The sequence below is a fragment of the Oncorhynchus nerka genome, linkage group LG20 (assembly GCF_034236695.1).
Source record: "Oncorhynchus nerka isolate Pitt River linkage group LG20, Oner_Uvic_2.0, whole genome shotgun sequence".
Taxonomy (NCBI): Eukaryota; Metazoa; Chordata; class Actinopteri; order Salmoniformes; family Salmonidae; genus Oncorhynchus; species Oncorhynchus nerka.
Genome location: NC_088415.1, coordinates 42,015,554 through 42,035,388, shown reverse-complemented (window position 1 = coordinate 42,035,388; position 19,835 = coordinate 42,015,554). Strand labels below are relative to the sequence as shown.

The 19,835-nt window shown below is 46.8% G+C and overlaps 1 protein-coding gene across 3 annotated transcripts in view; it reads right to left on the bottom strand.

The window, feature by feature from the left end:
- Nucleotides 1-19,835, bottom strand: part of LOC115124777 (rho guanine nucleotide exchange factor 25-like) — a 181,004-nt gene that overhangs the window by 39,742 nt on the left and 121,427 nt on the right. For 2 of the 3 annotated variants that reach the window (XM_065005509.1, XM_065005511.1), the window contains 6 exons: nucleotides 14,783-15,150; nucleotides 13,836-13,946; nucleotides 4,148-4,269; nucleotides 3,857-3,923; nucleotides 1,890-1,993; nucleotides 1,744-1,813 (listed from right to left, as the gene is read on the bottom strand). In XM_065005509.1, the coding sequence (XP_064861581.1) occupies nucleotides 1,744-1,813; nucleotides 1,890-1,993; nucleotides 3,857-3,923; nucleotides 4,148-4,269; nucleotides 13,836-13,946; nucleotides 14,783-15,150 (842 nt within the window). The remainder of the gene's footprint in view (nucleotides 1-1,743; nucleotides 1,814-1,889; nucleotides 1,994-3,856; nucleotides 3,924-4,147; nucleotides 4,270-13,835; nucleotides 13,947-14,782; nucleotides 15,151-19,835) is intronic. The other variant, XM_065005510.1, reaches the window with a different exon arrangement.

Below are 19,835 nucleotides of genomic sequence, written 5' to 3'. Positions count from 1 at the left end.
CAGGGAGAGAGGGAGGGAGAGTTTAACGGACAGGGAGAGAGGGAGGGAGAGTTTTAACAGACAGGGAGAGAGGGAGGGAGAGTTTTAACGGACAGGGAGAGAGGGAGGGAGAGTTTTAACAGACAGGGAGAGAGGGAGGGAGAGTGTTAACAGACAGGGAGAGAGGGAGGGAGAGTTTTAACGGACAGGGAGAGAGGGAGGGAGAGTTTTAACGGACAGGGAGAGAGGGAGGGAGAGTGTTAACAGACAGGGAGAGAGGGAGGGAGAGTTTTAACGGACAGGGAGAGAGGGAGGGAGAGTGTTAACAGACAGGGAGAGAGGGAGGGAGAGTTTTAACGGACAGGGAGAGAGGGAGGGAGAGTGTTAACAGACAGGGAGAGAGGGAGGGAGAGTTTTAACAGACAGGGAGAGAGGGAGGGAGAGTGTTAACAGACAGGGAGAGAGGGAGGGAGAGTTTTAACGGACAGGGAGAGAGGGAGGGAGAGTGTTAACAGACAGGGAGAGAGGGAGGGAGAGTTTTAACAGACAGGGAGAGAGGGAGGGAGAGTTTTAACAGACAGGAGAGAGGGAGGGAGAGTTTTAACAGACAGGGAGAGAGGGAGGGAGAGTTTTAACAGACAGGGAGAGAGGGAGGGAGAGTGTTAACGGACAGGGAGAGAGGGAGGGAGAGTGTTAACGGACAGGGAGAGAGGGAGGGAGAGTTTTAACAGACAGGGAGAGAGGGAGGGAGAGTTTTAACAGACAGGGAGAGAGGGAGGGAGAGTGTTAACGGACAGGGAGAGAGGGAGGGAGAGTGTTAACGGACAGGGAGAGAGGGAGGGAGAGTTTTAACAGACAGGGAGAGAGGGAGGGAGAGGGAGAGAGAGAACTCATTAACTCAATCTATTTTACTCCAAGTTTGTTAAATTAACCCAACATGACCACTCTGTCTTCATTAACATATATGTAATTCTCTGCACGGAACACATCATGTACCACATCTAAAGTTCTGCTCATTAAGTTATTTTCTATTCTAAGAACAATAAACTCTGCAGTATATCTGTACGCTACGTCTTTCTTCTCCTGTTAATTTTTCTCCGTATCAGACCACAGAAACAGGGGCAGAAATAGGTCGTCTTTTGGGTTGGAGGAAAATGACCATATCAAATAGCCTTGTGTTTATTATTTCTGGGACTTTTTTATGTGGCTTTTCTTCTGCCTGTTTCTTCAGACTGTTATTCTCCACTTGCTTCCTGACCGCTCGGGTCCAGCCACACACACACACACACACACACACACACACACACACACACACACACACACACACACACACACACACACACACACACACACACACACACACACACACACACACACACACACACACACACACACACACTTCCTGACTGACTGGTCAAGTCTTGTCTGGTCTGGAGGCTAGCCAGTCTGTCTGTGGCAAGAAAAACACAGGCAGGTCTAAGACCCTAGCTATCAATAACAAGGAAGTGGAGGGGGAAACGCTGGTGTGTGTGTGTGTGTGTGTGTGCGCGCACGTCTGAGTCCTATCTATAACAGGGAAGTGTAGGAGCGAATGCTAGCAGCTGACAGAAATCTAGACAACGGCACGTTGGAGGGTTAACAGGAGCTCTTCATGTGTATCCTCACAGCTATTTACCTCAACTCACACCAAACAGAAACAGGAAACAGCTACTCGCCCGCTGCCTGTGGCCCACTGTCTCTGAGTGATGGTGTAAGTAGACTCACATGCTTTATGAAAAGTTGAGCCAGTCTCTCTGGTTCTGCTATACACTTCTCCAGTTCCCCCAGGAAGTAGCTAGACAGAGAGAGACAGGTTACACACACACTATCACACACAATCACACTCTGCACAGTACATCTTCGACACTCACTCTTTATGCCAGTCGAACATTTGGTGAATGTTTCCAAATATAATCTTGTCTTTCCCCTTCATGTCCTCAGGTATGCCCTTGGTATTCATAGTGGCCATGTAGCCCTGTAGTGGTGACACACACACACACACACACACACACACACAACCTCAGATCAGATATACTGTATATGACTGACCGGGATTCAAACCCTGGTTTCCCACGCACAACAAGACAGTGTTAATCCTCTGAGCTAAAGCCTACGTATTACCGTAATATACAGTGCCATTCAAATGTTTGGACACACCTACTCATTCCAGGGTTTTTCTCTATTTTTGCTATTTCATACATTGCAGAATAGTAGTGAAGACATCAAAACTATAAAATAACACATATGGAATCATGTAGTAACCAAAAAAGTGTTAAACAAATCAAAATAGATTTTAGATTCTTCAAAGTAGCCACCCTTTGCTTTAATAACAGCTTTGCACACTCTTGGCATTCTCTCAACCTGCGTCACTTGGAATGCATTTCAATTAACAGGTGTGCCTTGTTAAAAGGTCATTTGGGGAATTTCTTTCTTTCTTAATGCGTTTGAGACAATCAGTTGTGTTGTGACAAGGTAGGGTTGGTATACAGAAGATAGCCCTATTTGGTGAAATACCAAGTCCATATTATGGTAAGCACAGTGTCAATAAGCAAAGAGAAACGACAGTCCATCATTACTTTAAGACATGAAGGTCAGTCAATACGAAACATTTGAAGAACTTTAAAAGTTTCTTCATTGTGCAGTCTCAAACACCATCAAGCGCTATGATGAAACTGGCTCTGATGAGGACCGCCACAGGAAAGGAAGACCCAGAGTTACCTCTGCTGCAGAGGACAAGTTCATTAGTTACCAGCCTCAGAAATTGCAGCCCAAATAAATGCTTCCCAGAGTTCAAGTAACAGACCCATCTCAACATCAGGCCTTTATGGTCGAATTGCTGCAAAGAAACCCCTTCTGAAGGACACCAATAAGAAGAAGAGACTTGCTTGGGCCGGTCCTTTGGTCCGATGAGTACAAATTTGAGACTTCTGGTTCCAACCGCCTAGTCTTTGTGAGACACAGAGAAGGTGAACGGAGGATCTCTGAATGTGTAGTTCCACCTTGAAGCATGGAGGAGGAGGTGTGATGGTGTGGGGGTGCTTTGCTGGTGATACTGTCAGTGATTTATTTAGAATTCAAGGCACACTTAACCTGCATAGCAACCACAGAATTCTGCAGCGATACCCCATTCCATCTGGTTTGTACTTAGTCTCACTATTATTGGTTTTTCAACAGGACAATGACCCAACACACTTCCGGGCTGTGTAAGGGCTATTTGACCTAGAAGGAGTGTGATGGAGTGCTACATCAGATGGCCTGGCCTCCACAATCACCCGACCTCAACCCAACTGAGATGGTTTAGGATGAGTTGGACGGCAGAGTGAAGGGAAAGTAGCCAACAAATTCACAACATATGTGGGAAGTCCTTCAAGACTGTTGGAAAAGCATTCCAGGTAAAGCTGGTTGAAAGATTTCCACGAGTGTGCAAAGCTGTCATCAAGGCAAAGGTTGGCTACTTTGAAGAATCTCAAATCTGAAATATATTTTGATTTGTAAAAAAAAAAAAAAAAATGGGTTTCTACATGATTCCATATGTGTTGTTTCACAGTTTGATGTCTTCACTATTATTCTACAATGTAGAAAATAGTACAAATAAAGAAAAACCCTTGAATGAGTAGGTGTGTCCAGACGTTTGACTGGTACTGTATGTACGTTCATCAAATCAACCCAATAACAGAAATGGCCGTTTTTGGAGCCAGACCAAGCTGTGTTGAAAGACACTGAAGGTATTGTGATGACAATGTTTTCAAGGCCAGGTGATATAATACCTGGGTGGGTGGGTTTTCAAACTTTATAAGCCACTGTTTTTTATGTCTGTCATATAATACTGTACTCTCACCTCTACTATGTACCTCAGGTCTTCCACATACAGTTTCTCTGTCTCTATGAGTTCCTTCAGTACGTACCTGGACAGAGAGGCAGAGGATGACAAATATTGCAGACTTTTGGTGCCCCCTGTCATCCCCATCAAAACAAAGTATTTGCAAACAGTCGTGACACAGTGACATTCTCATGTAACTGCTGGCGGTGTGTTGGTACGTATGGCAATGCTGTGTTGTACATCACACTTTGGATCCGTTATAGAGCAAAGTGTAGTGTTGTGTTGTGTAACTAAAGGGGAACCACTTGCATGCTCTTCTCTAAGGCACTCCTCCTCTCCTCATTGTCAGCTGCGGCTGATGATTGGCTGGAGGTGTCGTCCGTCAACACTGAGCCGTTGTCATCTGGATAGACATTGGTGGGGTGAGTATCCTGGTGAAACAGAGGGGACAGGGCATATGGTTATGATATGGCATTTTGGCATTTATGGCATTTTTAATATAGAGGGAGAGTGCAAGGGGCAAGGGAAATATCAAACTGAGGGATGGAGAGGCGATGTAAAGGGGTGGGGGGTGAGAAAGTGAGGCAAAGAGAGAGACAGGCAAAGTGAGGGAGAGAGGGAGGGGAAATTGAGGGTGACGAGAGAGAGAGGCAAAGTGAGAGTGGGGGAGAGAGGGAGGGATGCAAAGAGGCAGAGGGAGAGAGAGAGAGAGAGAGAGAGAGAGAGAGAGAGGGAGAGAGAGAGAGAGAGAGAGAGAGAGAGAGAGGCAAGGTGAGAGACTGAGGGAGAGAGGATAATGATGCCGGTTGCCAAGGTGACCAGGGAGGGAGAGCAGCCAGACACTAGGGACAGTGACAGAATGATAAGGGGATCTGATTGTCACCAATAATAGTGTATGGTGTGGTGAAGTCACCATGAAAGAGAAAGACAGAGGGAGAGAAAGAAAGAACAGGGTCGGTAGAGAATTATTGGGCCTGTAAAGGAGTGTGGTGTACAGAATGTCTTGTGCATAGAATTACATATAATTTCATTGGATGTCTGTGGTGTTAGCATAGCACCCAATTAGGGCTGGGCGATATAGCCAAGATATCATATCACTGTATTTTCAAAATGTTTATGTTTTTTATCATTCTGAATGATAAAGTTCTAAATATGCTTTATGGGTCGTGTGTGACACTAGCGTGGCAACAAATGATTTGTCAGTGGTTTTAATGGGCTTTCTCCATTCGGATTGATTGAAACTGTTCGGCCAAACTTCAACCAAACATAGTAGGAACACAAAACTGACAGTAAAGTCCCTATAGTACATGGGAATCTAAATCCTCTTCTGTAGCCTCTAACTCTAGTACTATACCAACGGTTGCTCTTTCCAGAATGATTTGTTCAATTCCAGTGTTCACTTCCATCATTTTATCAAGTTATTCAAATCCTGCACTCATTTGAATGATCATTTAAACACTTGCTCACGTTCCTTTTTTACCTTAGTATGTCCGTATTTCGTCGCAATAAAATTGTTGGCAGAATAATTATTCTCTTCTTTGACTGCATTTTTGTCCTCAATTGTAGTTCTTACTTTCACCACTTGTAGTCCATGAGCCAGACTCCCAAATTTGGGCCATCAAGATCAGTAACATCGCGCCGATAGAGATGGCAGCTTCGCTTCTTGTCCTTAGGAAACTGTGCAGTATTTAGTTTTTTTATGTATTATTTCTTACATTGTTAGCCCAGAAAACCTTAAGTGTTACATACAACCGCAAAGAACTATTGGATATCAGAGAGTCTTCAACTTACCAGCACAACCAGCATTACGACCAGCAATACGACTTTCCCAAAGCGGATCCTTTGTCTGCACCTCCCAGGGCATTTGAAGTGATTCCAGAGGCCGGCCCAAAACAACGCCACTGGAGGAGAGGGTGCGGTCTTCTAGTGAGGCTTCGGATGCCCGCACACCAAACACCCGCTTCCGAGTATATTGCTCTCTAATGTCCAGTCCGTAGTTAACAAAGTCGATGAAATCAGGGCAAGAGTTGCTTTCCAAAGAGATATCCGGGATTGTAACACTCTCTGTTTCACGGAAACATGGCTAGCTTGGGACATGCTGTCGGAGTCGGTACAGCCAATGGGATTTTCAGTGCATCGCGCCGACAGGAATAAACATCTCTCCGGTAAGAAGAAGGGCTGGGGTGTATGTTTCATGATTGACTCATGGTGTAATTGTAACAACATACAGGAACTCAAGTCCTTTTGTTCACCTGACCTAGAATTCCTCACAATCAAATGCCGACTATATTACCTCCCAAGAGAACTCTCCTTGTTTATTGTCACAGCCGTGTATATCCCCCCGCAAGTGATACCAAGACGGCCATCAAGGAACTTCACTGGACTTTATGCAAACTGGAAACCATATATCCTGAGGCTACGTTTATTGTAGCTGGGGATTTTAACAAATCTAATTTGAGAACAAGGCTACCTAAATTCTATCAGCATATCAATTGCAGTACACGAGCGAGTAACATTGTTTCTCTAACTTCCGCGATGCACACAAGCCCTCCCTTGCCCTCCTAATGGCAAATCTGACCATGACTCCATCTTGTTGCTCCCCTCCTATAGGCAGAAACTAAAACAGGAAGCGCCCGTACTTAGGTCTATCCAATGCTGGTCTGACCAATTGGATTCCACGCTTTAAGATTGCTTCGATCACGTGGACTGGGATATGTTCTGGGTAGCCTCAGAGAACAACATTGACATATACGCTGACTCAGTGAGTGAGTTTATAAGGAAGTGTATAGGAGATGTTGTATCCACTGTGACTCTTAAAACCTTCCCTAACCAGAAACTGTGGATTGATGGCAGCATTTGGTCAAAACTGAAAGCACTTACCACTGCATTTAATCATGGCAAGGCAACTGGGAATATGAAAGAAAGAGTGGGATGAAAGAAAGAGTGGGATGAAAGAAAGAGTGGGATGAAAGAAAGAGTGATAACACAGAGATAGTGGTGGGAAAAGTATCCAATTGTCATACTTGAGTAAAAGTAAAGATACCTTGACTCACGTAAAAGTGAAAGTCACCCAGTAAAATCCTACTTTAGTAAAGGTGTAAAAGTATGTGGTTTTAAATAGATTTAAGTATCAAAAGTAAATGTAATTTCTAAAATGTAAAGTAAAAGAGTAAATCATTTCAAATCCCTTTTATCAAGCAAACAAGACGGCATGATCTTCTTGTTTTTTAAATTCAGGGATATCTAGGGGCACACTCCAGCACTCAAACAAACAAAGCTTTTGTGTTTACCGAGTCCGCCAGATCAGACGAAGTAGGGATAACCAGGCGTCTTCTCTTTAAGTGCGTGAATTAGACCAGACAGTACTGAACATTGTGTCATCATACACTTGATGACATCCACACCCAATCCATTCAGGAAGAGTGGGACTTAGTAAACATGTCGCAGCGATCTAATCAATGGAGTTGGTGAGGTAAACATGAGTGCCTTTTCACAGGCTACTTTCCCGGAACTTAGAAACATTCCCATGGAGATTCTTGAACATTGAAGCAGTGTCTTTACACTCTACAGAAATACTTGTGTGATCAGTAAGATACGCTGTCATGCTTGTGTGAGAAATAAGCATCTCTTTGTTCTTTGCCCACGGTCTTCTGCTTACAATAGCACCGAATGCGTGTTTGTCAACCTTCGGAAGACTTACACACACGGACTCCCCTGTTTAAATGGTCAGCAAACCACTCCTTTTCTTGTGCAAGTCTCCCTTCTTCGTTGAGCAACGTCGTTCAGCATTCATCAGCTTTCATTCTGCCTTACTCATTCGCTCGTGACTGAGTAAACCCTCGGTTTGTCCACACTTCTAGGCCTCCATGTTCCGGCCGTGCCCATCTTCCCTTGACTTTGACCCACAGTACACAACTAATCAAACACCCGCATCCTAAACGCACTCTACAGACTCTATTCAGACCCTTTACTCAGTACTTTGTTGAAGCACCTTTGGCACAGATTACAGCATCGAGTCTTCTCAGATATGACGCTACACGCTTGGCACACCTGTATTTGGGGAGTTTTTTCCATTCTTCTCTGCAGATCCTCTCAAGCTCTGTCAGGTTGGATGGGGAGCGTTGCTACACAGCTATTTTCAGGTCTCTCCAGAAATGTTAGAGCAGGCTCTGGCTGGGACACTAAAGGACATTCAGAGACTCCCGAAGCCACTCCTGCATTGTCTTGGCTGTGTGCTTACGGTTGTTGTCCTGTTAGAAGGTGAACCTTCGCCCCAGTCTGAGGTCCTGAATGCTCTGGAGCAGGTTTTCATCAAGGATCTCTCTGTACTTTGCTCCGTTCATCTTTCCCTCGATCCTGACTAGTCTCCCAGTCACTGCCGCTGAAAAAAACCACAGCATGATGCTGCCACCACCATGCTTCACCGTAGGGATGGTTCCAGGTTCCTACCAGATGTGATGCTTGGCATCAAGGCCAAAGAGTTCAATCTTGGTTTCATCCGACCAGAGAATCTTGTTTCTCATGGTCTGAGAGTCTTTAGGTGCCTTTGGCAAACTCCAAGCGGGCTGTCGTGCCTTTTACTGAGGAGTGGCTTTCGTCTGGACCCTCTGCCACATAGGCCTGATTGAGCGTAGCCGTTGCGCTTAAAAAACGTCTGTCCTCGGTTGCAACACTCACTACCGAGCTCCAAACTGTCTCTGGAAGCAATGCCAGCACAATAATTGTTTGTTTGGGAGCCTCATGAAATGGGTTTCCATGGCCGAGCAGCCATACACAAGCCTAAGATCACCATGCACCATGCCAAGCTTCGGCTGGAGTGGTGTAAAGCTCGCCGCCATTGACTCTGGAGCAGTGGAAACACGTTCTCTTGAATGATTTTTCACGCTTAATCATCTGTCAGTCCGACGGACAAATCTGTGTTTGGCGGATGCCATGAGAGCACTACCTGCCCGAATGCATAGTGCCAACTGTAAAGTTTGGTGGAGGAGGAATAATGGTTTGGGGCTGTTTTTCATGGTTTGGTTTAGGCCCCTCAGTTCCAGTGAAGGGAAATCTTAACACTTGACACAAACAATACAATTCTATATGATTCAGTGCTTCCAACTTTGTGGCAACAGTTTGGGGAAGGCCCTTTCCTGTTTCAGCATGACAATGCCCCGGTGCACAAAGCGTGGTCCATACAAAAATGGTTTGTTGAGATCAGTTTTGAAGACCTTGACTCGCCTGCATAGAGCCCTGACGTCAACCCCATCGAACACCTTTGGGCTGAATTGGAACACTGACTGTGAGCCAGTCCCCACAGCAATGTTCCAACATCTAGTGGAAAGACATCTAGTGGAAGCTGTTATAGCAACAAAGGGTTTTTATAATGCCCATGATTTTGGAATGAGACGTTCGATGAGCAGGTGTCCACATACTTTTGGTCATGCAGTTTATGTGGTAGTAGAGTAGTGGCCTGAGGGCACACAGTTAATGTGATAGTAGAGTAGTGGCCTGAGGGAACACAGTTAATGTGTTGTAAAAAGTGTTATGAAATGTAATGTCATGTAATATTTTAAATGGTATATAACTGCCTTAATGTTGCTGGACACTGGGAAGAGTAATGGGGATCCTTAATAAATACTTAATAAAAAACTCATCCCTGTGACTCCTCTGCCGGTCTCCCTGATGGATGGAGGCTACTTTCTCTAGTTCACCACCGCCCCTGCCCTCTGGCCTGGTTCAGCCTGTTCAGACGCTATTTGTTCAAATGTTTACTCCCGGCCAGACTCCTCGGCATTGGACAGTATATATTCACCTGTGGCCTTTTATTTCCCATCAACTTCTGGAAATGTGACCTTTTACTTAAGATGTAGTGTGCACAGTGGGTGTGTGTGTGTGTCGGCCTGGCCGCCCGTGTGTGTGTCCTAGCTTTCCATCCCTGTTAGGAATCCTCCCGCCCTAGCTCTACCCTGGCTGACAGGACGCTGCTCCCTGACTGGCCGATCCTGATCCTTACCAGATGTCCTCTGCTCTGGCGGAAGCCCACAGGAAAGAACTCTCTCTCTTTCTCGCATCCTCTATTTTTACTCCTCTATTTTTGCTTTCCAAAAGTTCAACGGAAGCCGATATCACGGCGGATGTGGTTCCTACAGGGAGACCATGCCTTCGTGAGGTGGAGGTAGTGTGTGCGCGTTAGCGTGCGGTGCGGGCGTGCCAGGCGTGTGTGCATGTGGGCGTGCACGGTGCTAAAATTCTATTCCAAGAACTATCCAAACTCTTTTTTTTCTTCTGCCTTTTCCTACTTGAAGGAGAAACTCCAAATCTCTCAAAGTGCATCCAGACAGTACAGTCCAGACAAAAGTTGATCTCTCCTGAAGAGAGGACGGAAAGACCATTTGATGACTAGAGCAAGCGGAGCTATAACTCTTGGTACATTATAGTCATTTTACTACAGTTCCTTGGTTAACAGTACTACATTTTTTGACTGTTTGACTGAAGTCAGTCTAGGAATTTTCCGTTGACCATCAAATAATAAACAATTGATCAAACCCGGGCCTCTGTCGGAATGTTAGGTCAGATTAGCAGTATCCTGAATGAAGAGGGAGAGGGAGAGCAGGACATGGGGTCAGCACTAAGCAGAATGTACTGTATCTGAGATAAAGAGAAAGGGAAGTTACTAGAATGTGTATAAGAGCGAATAAGAATAAGATGTTGGCAGAATGAAAGTCTAATCTTTTATCTCCTGTGGGTGGTCAGAAGAGAAAAACAGAGAGAGAGAGAGAGAGAGAGAGAGAGAGAGAGCGCAGAATGACAGAAGCCGTGACCCCGAGATGACTGACCTACATACATTAATCCGCCTCTTCCTTTCTCTCTATTTTTCTTATTCTCTCTCACACTCTCTCCTGTCCCCCCCCGTCTCGCTCTCTCCCCTCTCCTTCGCTCACTCCCATGTCTCTCTTTCTCCCTGTCCCTCTCTCTCCACCTTGTCCCTGACAGGACAGACGGAACCAGTGATCTCCTTTCCTTCTCTCCCCTGTCTCTGTCTGTTCTGTGTGTAATCCTGACTGCCTATTATTATGACTGAGTTCTTATTCCCACAGCCAGAACTGGAGGGGAATAACACACTTAGCAGACTGATGGGGTGGTCTGGTGCACCTGCGTTATGTTTAGTAGGGCACACTGTAACAAAACGTTTTGCAACGGAATACGAAGATCTGTGTTCTTATTGGACAAGTTCAGATATACAGTGGCAAGAAAAAGTATGTGAACCCTTTGGAATTACCTGGATTTCTGCTTAAATTGGTCATACAATTGGATCTGATCTTCATCTTAGTCACAACAATAGACAAACACAGTCTGCTTAAACTAATAACACACAAACAATTCTACGTTTTCATGTCTTTATTGAACATACTGTGTAAATATTCACAGTGCAGGTTGGAAAATGTGTGTGAAACCTTGGATTTAATAACAGGTTGACCCTCCTTTGGAAGCAACAACCTCAGCCAAATGTTTTCTGTAGTTGCGGATCAGACCTGCACAACGGTCAGGAGGAATTTTGACCATTTACAAAACGGTTTCATTTCAGCAATAGTCTTGTGATGTCTGGTGTGAACCGCTCTCTTGAGGTCATGCCACAGCATCTCAATTGGGTTGAGGTCAGGACTGGGCCACTCCAGAAGGCATATTTTCTTCTGTAGAAGCTTGTTGATTTACTTCTGTGTTTTCGGTCATTGTCCTGTTGCATCACCCAACTTCTGTTGTCCTTCAATTGGTGGACAGATGTTTATTTTGACATGTTTTATTGAACCTTTATTTAACTAGGCAAGTCAAGTCAGTCAAGAACAATGATCTGATTTACAATGACGGCCAAACCCAGACAAAGCTGGGCCAATTATGCTCCGCCCTATGGGACTTCCAATCACGGCCGGATGTGATACAGCCGGGATTCAAACCAGGGACTGCAGTGATGTCGCTAGCACTGAGATGCAGTGCCTTAGGCTGCTGCGCCACTCAGGAGCCTTACATTCTCCTTCAAAAAGTATTGATAAACTTGGGAATTCATTTTTCCATCGATGATAGCAAGCTGTCCAGGCCCTGAGGCAGTGAAGCAGACCCAAACCACGATGCTCCCTACACCATACTTTACAGTTGGGATGAGGTTTTGATGTTGCTGTCCTGTCTTTTTATCTCCACACATATAGTATGGTGTGTTCATAAACAACACAACTTTAGCTTCATTTGTCCACAGAATATTTTGCCAGAAGCGCTGTGCAACATCCAGATGCTCTTTTGCAAACTTCAGACGTGCTGCAATGTTTTTTTGGGACAGCTGTGGCTTCTTCCGTGGTGTCCTCCCATGAACACCATTCTTGTTTAGCGTTTTACGTATCTTAGACTCGTCAACAGAGATGTTAGCATCTTCCAGAGATTTCTGCAAGTCTTTAGCTGACACTCTAGGATTCTTCTTAGCCTCATTGAGCATTCTGCGCTGTGCTCCTTCAGTCATCTTTGCAGGACGGCCACTCTTAGGGAGAGTAGCAACAGTGCTGAAATTTCTCCATTTGTAGACAATTTGTCTTTTAGAGATACTTTTGTAACCCTTTCCAGCTTTATGCAAGGCAACAGTTCTTAATCTTAGGTCTTCTGAGATCTCTTTTGTTCGAGGCATGATTCACATCAGGCAATGCTTCTTGTGAATAGCAAACTCACATTTTGTGAGTGTTTTATTATAGGGCAGGGCAACTCTAACCAACATCTCCAATCTCATATCAATGATTGGACTTCAGGTTAGCTGACTCCTGACTCCAATGAGCTTTTGGAGAAGTCATCAGCCTAGGGCGTCACATACTTTTTCCAACCTACACTGTGAATGTTTAAATGATGTATTCAATATAGACAAGAAAAATACAATCATTTGGTGTGTTATTAGTTTAAGTACACTGTGTTTGTCTATTGTTGTGACTTAGATGAAAGTCAGATCAAATTTGATGAACAATTTACTCAGAAATCGAGGTAATTCCAACGGGTTCACATACTTTTTCTTGCCACTGTAGCTCCCTTGTTCACTGAGTTTTAAAAGCTTTGTCAGAACCGGTAAGATTCCAGTTAGTCATGTCTCTCTTACGTCTACCTGACACAGTATCCATTATCTTTATCTTGGCCCCCTTACCAACCGTCTCGGTTTCAAATGCCATCTATCCCATTTGCTGTTGCCGTTCACACATCATTCCCAGTGTTTGATGTGTACATGAAAGAGCGCAGCCATCGTCTAGACTCTGCCGTTCCCGGGAACACGGCATCTTCCGTCCTTTTTCTCCTCCGTGCCGTTTCCTCTTCATCTGGAGGCATGTTCTTTGCAGCTGAATGCGAAGCGTCCACAACACGGAACCCCATTAAGGGTGTGTGTCCCGAATGGCACCCTGTTCCCTACATATTAGTGCACTACTTTTCACCAGAGACCTATGGGCCTGTTTGGGATGCAACCACTGGACGGCCTCCTCCTGATTAACTCTGAGAGGCCTTCAGGGGGTGGGGGTGTGAGGGGGGACTTCCTTTCATATCCAGGTCTGTCTCGGGGGCTATCACCTCCCTGTCTCCCCTAACCCTACACACTGAGCAGCAACAGCCAATACCATCAATGGATGACCAATTCATTTCTTCACCAGTTCAGTACGATTTATTGTGTTTTCTCAGGTTGGATACGTTGACTGAGTATGTGCTCTCTGACCCTGTTGATTAGATAGATTGCATGACCGTAGCTACCTTGTTAAGCCTCCTAGACCTAAGGCATTTGCTCGGGTGGGCTAAGACAAGTTGTCAGGTCTCAGGCAAAGATTGTCAACAAGCAAACATGATTCCCCAAACCACTTCTGTTTACACGGGGCTGTAGGTGTGAACTCAGAGTGTGTGCGTGTGTGTGTGTGCGTGCGTGCGTGCGTGTGTGTGTGTGTGTGTGTGCGTGCATGCGTGTGTGTGTGTGTGTGTGTGTGCGTGCGCACGGGTGTTGACTCACATGTGTGTAGGCCAGTGAAGTACAGCCTTGTAGCGAGTCAGACAGGTAGCTGGGAGAGTTTAGGGTTGCCGGGGAGAGATCCTCAGGACTGGCCAAATTATACCTGCACTCCTACAACACACACACACACACCGCATGAGCACACACATACACACCCAGCTAGACAGAAGGAAAATCGTTACTCAACCTAACACAGCAAAATCACTCAAGACATCGACGTGAGTCAGTGTTACGCTGTGACTGGGTCAGAAACGTCCCCAGAGGTGAAAGGGCAGGGTGCTGTTGATGCGTAACGAGCAGCATCACCCCTGCCATAGATATCCCACTGTCCGTGTGTTTACAGCGCAGCAGTCATTCATAGTATTCACAGGCGAGGCGTTGTACTGTCAATAGGCTGTGGTCAGGGAAGCTAAGTAGAGATGAAACATACTGTTTATCTATGGGGAAGCTGGCACCGCTATATATTTACACGGGAAGAGTTGTAGATCTGTGTTTGACAGGCAGCTGTACTAAACAATCATTCGTCTATTTGCTCTTGAGCCTCATAAGCCTATGCTATCTTGTGATATGATATATGTATATTTAGCTACTGTATGTAGAACACTGTGGCAATTCGACAGAGTATACGGATGAGTTTACTCTTGAGGAGGCACATTTCAAATCTGTCACTTGCCATTGTCCATATATGACATGTGTACATACCTGTATGTGTCACAGGAGGTTGGTGGCATCTCAGTTGGGGAGGACAGGCTTGTGGTAACGGCTCGAGCGGAGTTGGCGGAATGGTGTCAAATACATCGAACACATGGCTTGATGCCGTTCCAGCTCCAGACATTATAATGAGCTGCCCTCCCCTCAGCAGCCTCCACCGCTATGTATGTAGGTCTACGTACCCTAGTCTACACTGTATCCTGAACACTGGTGCTTAGCAACGCCTCTCCACTCACCATCTCTGTGTGTGTGATGGGTAGTACAGTGGTGAGGTGGTCCTCTGATCCCAGGGGGCTGGCCAGCCCCAGCCCTCCCAGGCCCAGGCCCAGGCCATGACTGTGGCGTGGGGGTGGAATAGGAGGAGGGGGCTTGCTTCCCCCATCCAACTTCCTGTCCTGCCGCTCCCCCTTGGCGCTGGTGGAGATGTTGACGGCCCCGGCACTCAGCTTGCGGACGGGATTGGTCAGCCACCTCTTCAGGGTGCTGACGGAACGCCGCGAGCCCGGGGAGTTGGGGGCGGAGCTAATGGACGCCGTCAGGGTCGGGGGCAGGGACGCCACGGAGGTGGAGATGCTACCCTCGCTGCCCGCCGCTGAGTATGAGTCTGGAGAGAGACAGAAAGGAGGGAAAGAGAGAGAGACATTTAAAGAAGGACAGTGGGAGGAAGAATCGAATAGATACTTAATTGTCCATTTTTTAAAACGGAAACTGAATGATTTGCCACCACAATATCCAACCTCATACTCAATCAAACAACAAGACACAAGTCTAGGTCCAAGAGGCTTCTGAACAGCTTCTACCCCCAAGCCATAAGACTCCTGAACAGCTAATCAAATGGCTACCCAGACTATTTGCATTGTCCCCCCCCTCTTTTACACTGCTGCTACTCTCTGTTTATTATCTATGCATAGTCACTTTAACTCTACCTACATGTACATATTACCTCAATTACCTTACTAACCTACACCCCCACACATTGACTCTGTACCGGTACCCCCTGTATATAGCCTCTCTACTGTTATTTTACTGCTGCTCTTAAATTTATTTTTATTTTTATTTTTTACTTATCTTATTTTTAAACTTAACTGCATTGTTGGTTAGGGGCTTGTAAGTAAGCATTTCACTGTGAGTCTACACCTGTTGTATTCGGCGCATGTGAAAAATCTAATTGGATTTGATTTGATTTTGACACGGTTGGAAGCAGCACAGGATCAGCTGGAGAGAAGTGGCATCAGAGCAGTTGGAGGGAGAGAGAAAGACAGAGATGGAGGGGGGCAAAGGTTACATAACCGGTCAAGAGAAGTCAGGGCTCGTGAATGAATGATATGCTCTCTAAGTCAACCACGGGGATTTCTCAGGTCTCCTTATTGATGGATGGGAGTTTAACCAAGGCAAAGGGCAGCAGCAGACACACATATGCAGGGACAGATGTTGAACCACCGCTAACCACAAAAAAATCAATAGAAGACAGAGACGGGAGTCAAAGTTTGGAGGGATAAATCCAGCTAGCTAAGTACTGGATAACCATAGAGCTAGATAACCATAGAGCTAGATAACCATAGAGCTAGATAACCATAGAGCTGGATAACCATAGAGCTAGACAACCATAGAGCTAGATAACCATAGAGCTAGATAACCATAGAGCTAGATAACCATAGAGCTGGATAACCATAGAGCTAGATAAACATAGAGCTAGATAACCATAGAGCTAGATAACCATAGAACTAGATAACCATAGAGCTAGATAACCATAGAGCTGGATAACCATAGAGCTAGATAACCATAGAGCTAGATAACCATAGAGCTAGATAACCATAGAGCTGGATAACCATAGAGCTAGATAACCATAGAGCTGGATAACCATAGAGCTAGATAACCATAGAGCTGGATAACCATAGAGCTGGATAACCATGGAGCTAGATAACCATAGAGCTAGATAACCATAGAGCTGGATAACCATAGAGCTAGATAACCATAGAGCTAGATAACCATAGAGCTGGATAACCATAGAGCTAGATAACCATAGAGCTAGATAACCATAGAGCTAGATAACCATAGAGCTGGATAACCATAGAGCTAGATAACCATAGAGCTAGATAACCATAGAGCTAGATAACCATAGAGCTGGATAACCATATAGCTGGATAACCATAGAGCTAGATAACCATAGAGCTAGATAACCATAGAGATGGATAACCATAGAGCTAGATAACCATAGAGCTAGATAACCATAGAGCTAGATAACCATAGAGCTGGATAACCATAGAGCTGGATAACCTTAGAGCTGGATAACCATATAGCTAGATAACCATAGAGCTGGATAACCATAGAGCTGGATAACCATAGAGCTGGATAACCATAGAGCTAGATAACCCCAGAGCTGGATAACCCCAGAGCTGGATAACCATAGAGCTGGATGACCATAGAGCTGGATAACCATAGAGCTAGATAACCATAGAGCTGGATAACCATAGAGCTAGATAACCCCAGAGCTGGATAACCATAGAGCTGGATGACCATAGAGCTGGATAACCATAGAGCTAGATAACCATAGAGCTGGATAACCATAGAGCTAGATAACCATAGAGCTGGATAACCATAGAGCTGGATAACCATAGAGCTGGATAACCATAGAGCTAGATAACCCCAGAGCTGGATAACCATAGAGCTGGATGACCATAGAGCTGGATAACCATAGAGCTAGATAACCATAGAGCTGGATAACCATAGAGCTAGATAACCCCAGAGCTGGATAACCCCAGAGCTGGATAACCATAGAGCTGGATGACCATAGAGCTGGATAACCATAGAGCTAGATAACCATAGAGCTGGATAACCATAGAGCTAGATAACCATAGAGCTAGATAACCATAGAGCTAGATGACCATAGAGCTGGATAACCATAGAGCTAGATAACCATAGAGCTGGATAACCATAGAGCTGGATAACCATAGAGCTGGATGACCATAGAGCTGGATAACCATAGAGCTGGATGACCATAGAGCTAGATAACCACAGAGCTGGATAACCATAGAGCTGGGTGACCAGCATCCCCTCTATCAACAGTAACCTTCCCCTCTCTCCCCCTCCCTCAACAGTAACCGTTCCCTCTCTCCCCTCCCTCAACAGTAACCGTTCCCTCTCTCCCCCTCCCTCAACATTAACCGTCCCCTCTCTCCCCTCCCTCAACAGTAACCGTCCCTCTCTCCCCCTCCCTCAACAGTAACCGTTCCCTCTCTCCCCCTCCCTCAACAGTAACCGTTCCCTCTCTCCCCCTCCCTCAACAGTAACCGTCCCCTCTCTCCCCTCCCTCAACAGTAACCGTTCCCTCTCTCCCCTCCCTCAACAGTAACCGTCCCCTCTCTCCCCCTCCCTCAACAGTAACCGTCCCCTCTCTCCCCTCCTCAACAGTAACCGTCCCCTCTCTCCCCTCCCTCAACAGTAACCGTCCCCTCTCTCCCCTTTCAACAGTAACCGTCCCCTCTCTCCCCTCCTTCAACAGTAACCTTCCCTCTCTCCCCATCCCTCAACAGTAACCGTCCCTCTCTCCCCTCCCTCAACAGTAACCGTCCCCTCTCTCCCTCCCTCAACAGTAACCATTCCCTCTCTCCCCTCCCTCAACAGTAACCGTCCCCTCTCCCCTCCCTCAACAGTAACCGTTCCCTCTCCCCCTCCTTCAACAGTAACCATTCCCTCTCTCCCCCCTCAACAGTAACCGTTCCCTCTCTCCCCTCCCTCAACAGTAACCGTTCCCTCTCTCCCCCTCCTTCAACAGTAACCGTTCCCTCTCTCCCCCTCCTTCAACAGTAACCGTCCCCTCTCTCCCCTCCCTCAACAGTAACCGTTCCCTCTCCCCCTCCCTCAACAGTAACCGTTCCCTCTCTCCCCCTCCCTCAACAGTAACCGTCCCCTCTCTCCCCTCCCTCAACAGTAACCGTCCCCTCTCTCCCTCCTCAACAGTAACCGTCCCGTCTCTCCCCTCCCTCAACAGTAACCGTTCCCTCTCTCCCCTCCTTCAACAGTAACCCTCCCCTCTCTCCCCATCCTTCAACAGTAACCGTTCCCTCTCTCCCCTCCTTCAACAGTAACCGTCCCCTCTCTCCCCTCCCTCAACAGTAACCGTTCCCTCTATCCCCTCCCTCAACAGTAACCGTCCCCTCTCTCCCCCTCCTTCAACAGTAATCGTCCCCTCTCTCCCCCTCCCTCAACAGTAACCGTTCCCTCTCTCCCCTTCTTCAACAGTAACCTTCCCCTCTCTCCCCGCCTTCAACAGTAACCGTTCCCTCTCTCCCCTCCTTCAACAGTAACCGTCCCCTCTCTCCCCTCCTTCAACAGTAACCGTCCCCTCTCTCCCCCTCCCTCAACAGTAACCGTTCCCTCTCTCCCCTCCCTGAACAGTAACCGTCCCCTCTCTCCTCTCCCTGAACAGTAACCGTTCCCTCTCTCCCCTCCCTCAACAGTAACCGTTCCCTCTCTCCCCTCCAACAGTAACCGTCCCCTCTCTCCCCTCCCTCAATAGTAACCGTCGCCTCTCTCCCCTCCCTCAACAGTAACCGTCCCCTCTCTCCCCTCCCTCAACAGTAACCGTCCCCTCTCTCCCCTCCCTCAACAGTAACCGTTCCCTCTCTCCTCCTCCCTCAACATTAACCGTCCCCTCTCTCCCCTCCCTCAACAGTAACCGTCCCCTCTCTCCCCCTCCCTCAACAGTAACCGTTCCCTCTCTCCCCTCCCTCAACAGTAACCGTTCCCTCTCTCCCCTCCTTCAACAGTAACCTTCCCCTCTCTCCCCATCCCTCAACAGTAACCGTCCCCTCTCTCCCCTCCCTCAACAGTAACCGTCCCCTCTCTCCCCTCCTCAACAGTAACCATTCCCTCTCTCCCCCTCCCTCAACAGTAACCGTCCCTCTCTCCCTCCCTCAACAGTAACCGTTCCCTCTCTCCCCTCCTTCAACAGTAACCATTCCCTCTCTCCCGCCCTCAACAGTAACCGTTCCCTCTCTCCCCTCCCTCAACAGTAACCGTTCCCTCTCTCCCCTCCTTCAACCCGTTCCTCTCTCCCCTCCTTCAACAGTCTCCCCTCCCTCAACAGTAACCGTTCCCTCTCCCCCTCCCTCAACAGTAACCGTTCCCTCTCTCCCCTCCCTCAACAGTAACCGTCCCCTCTCTCCCCTCCCTCAACAGTAACCGTCCCCTCTCTCCCCTCCCTCAACAGTAACCGTCCCGTCTCCCCCTCCCTCAACAGTAACCGTTCCCTCTCTCCCCCTCCTTCAACAGTAACCCTCCCCTCTC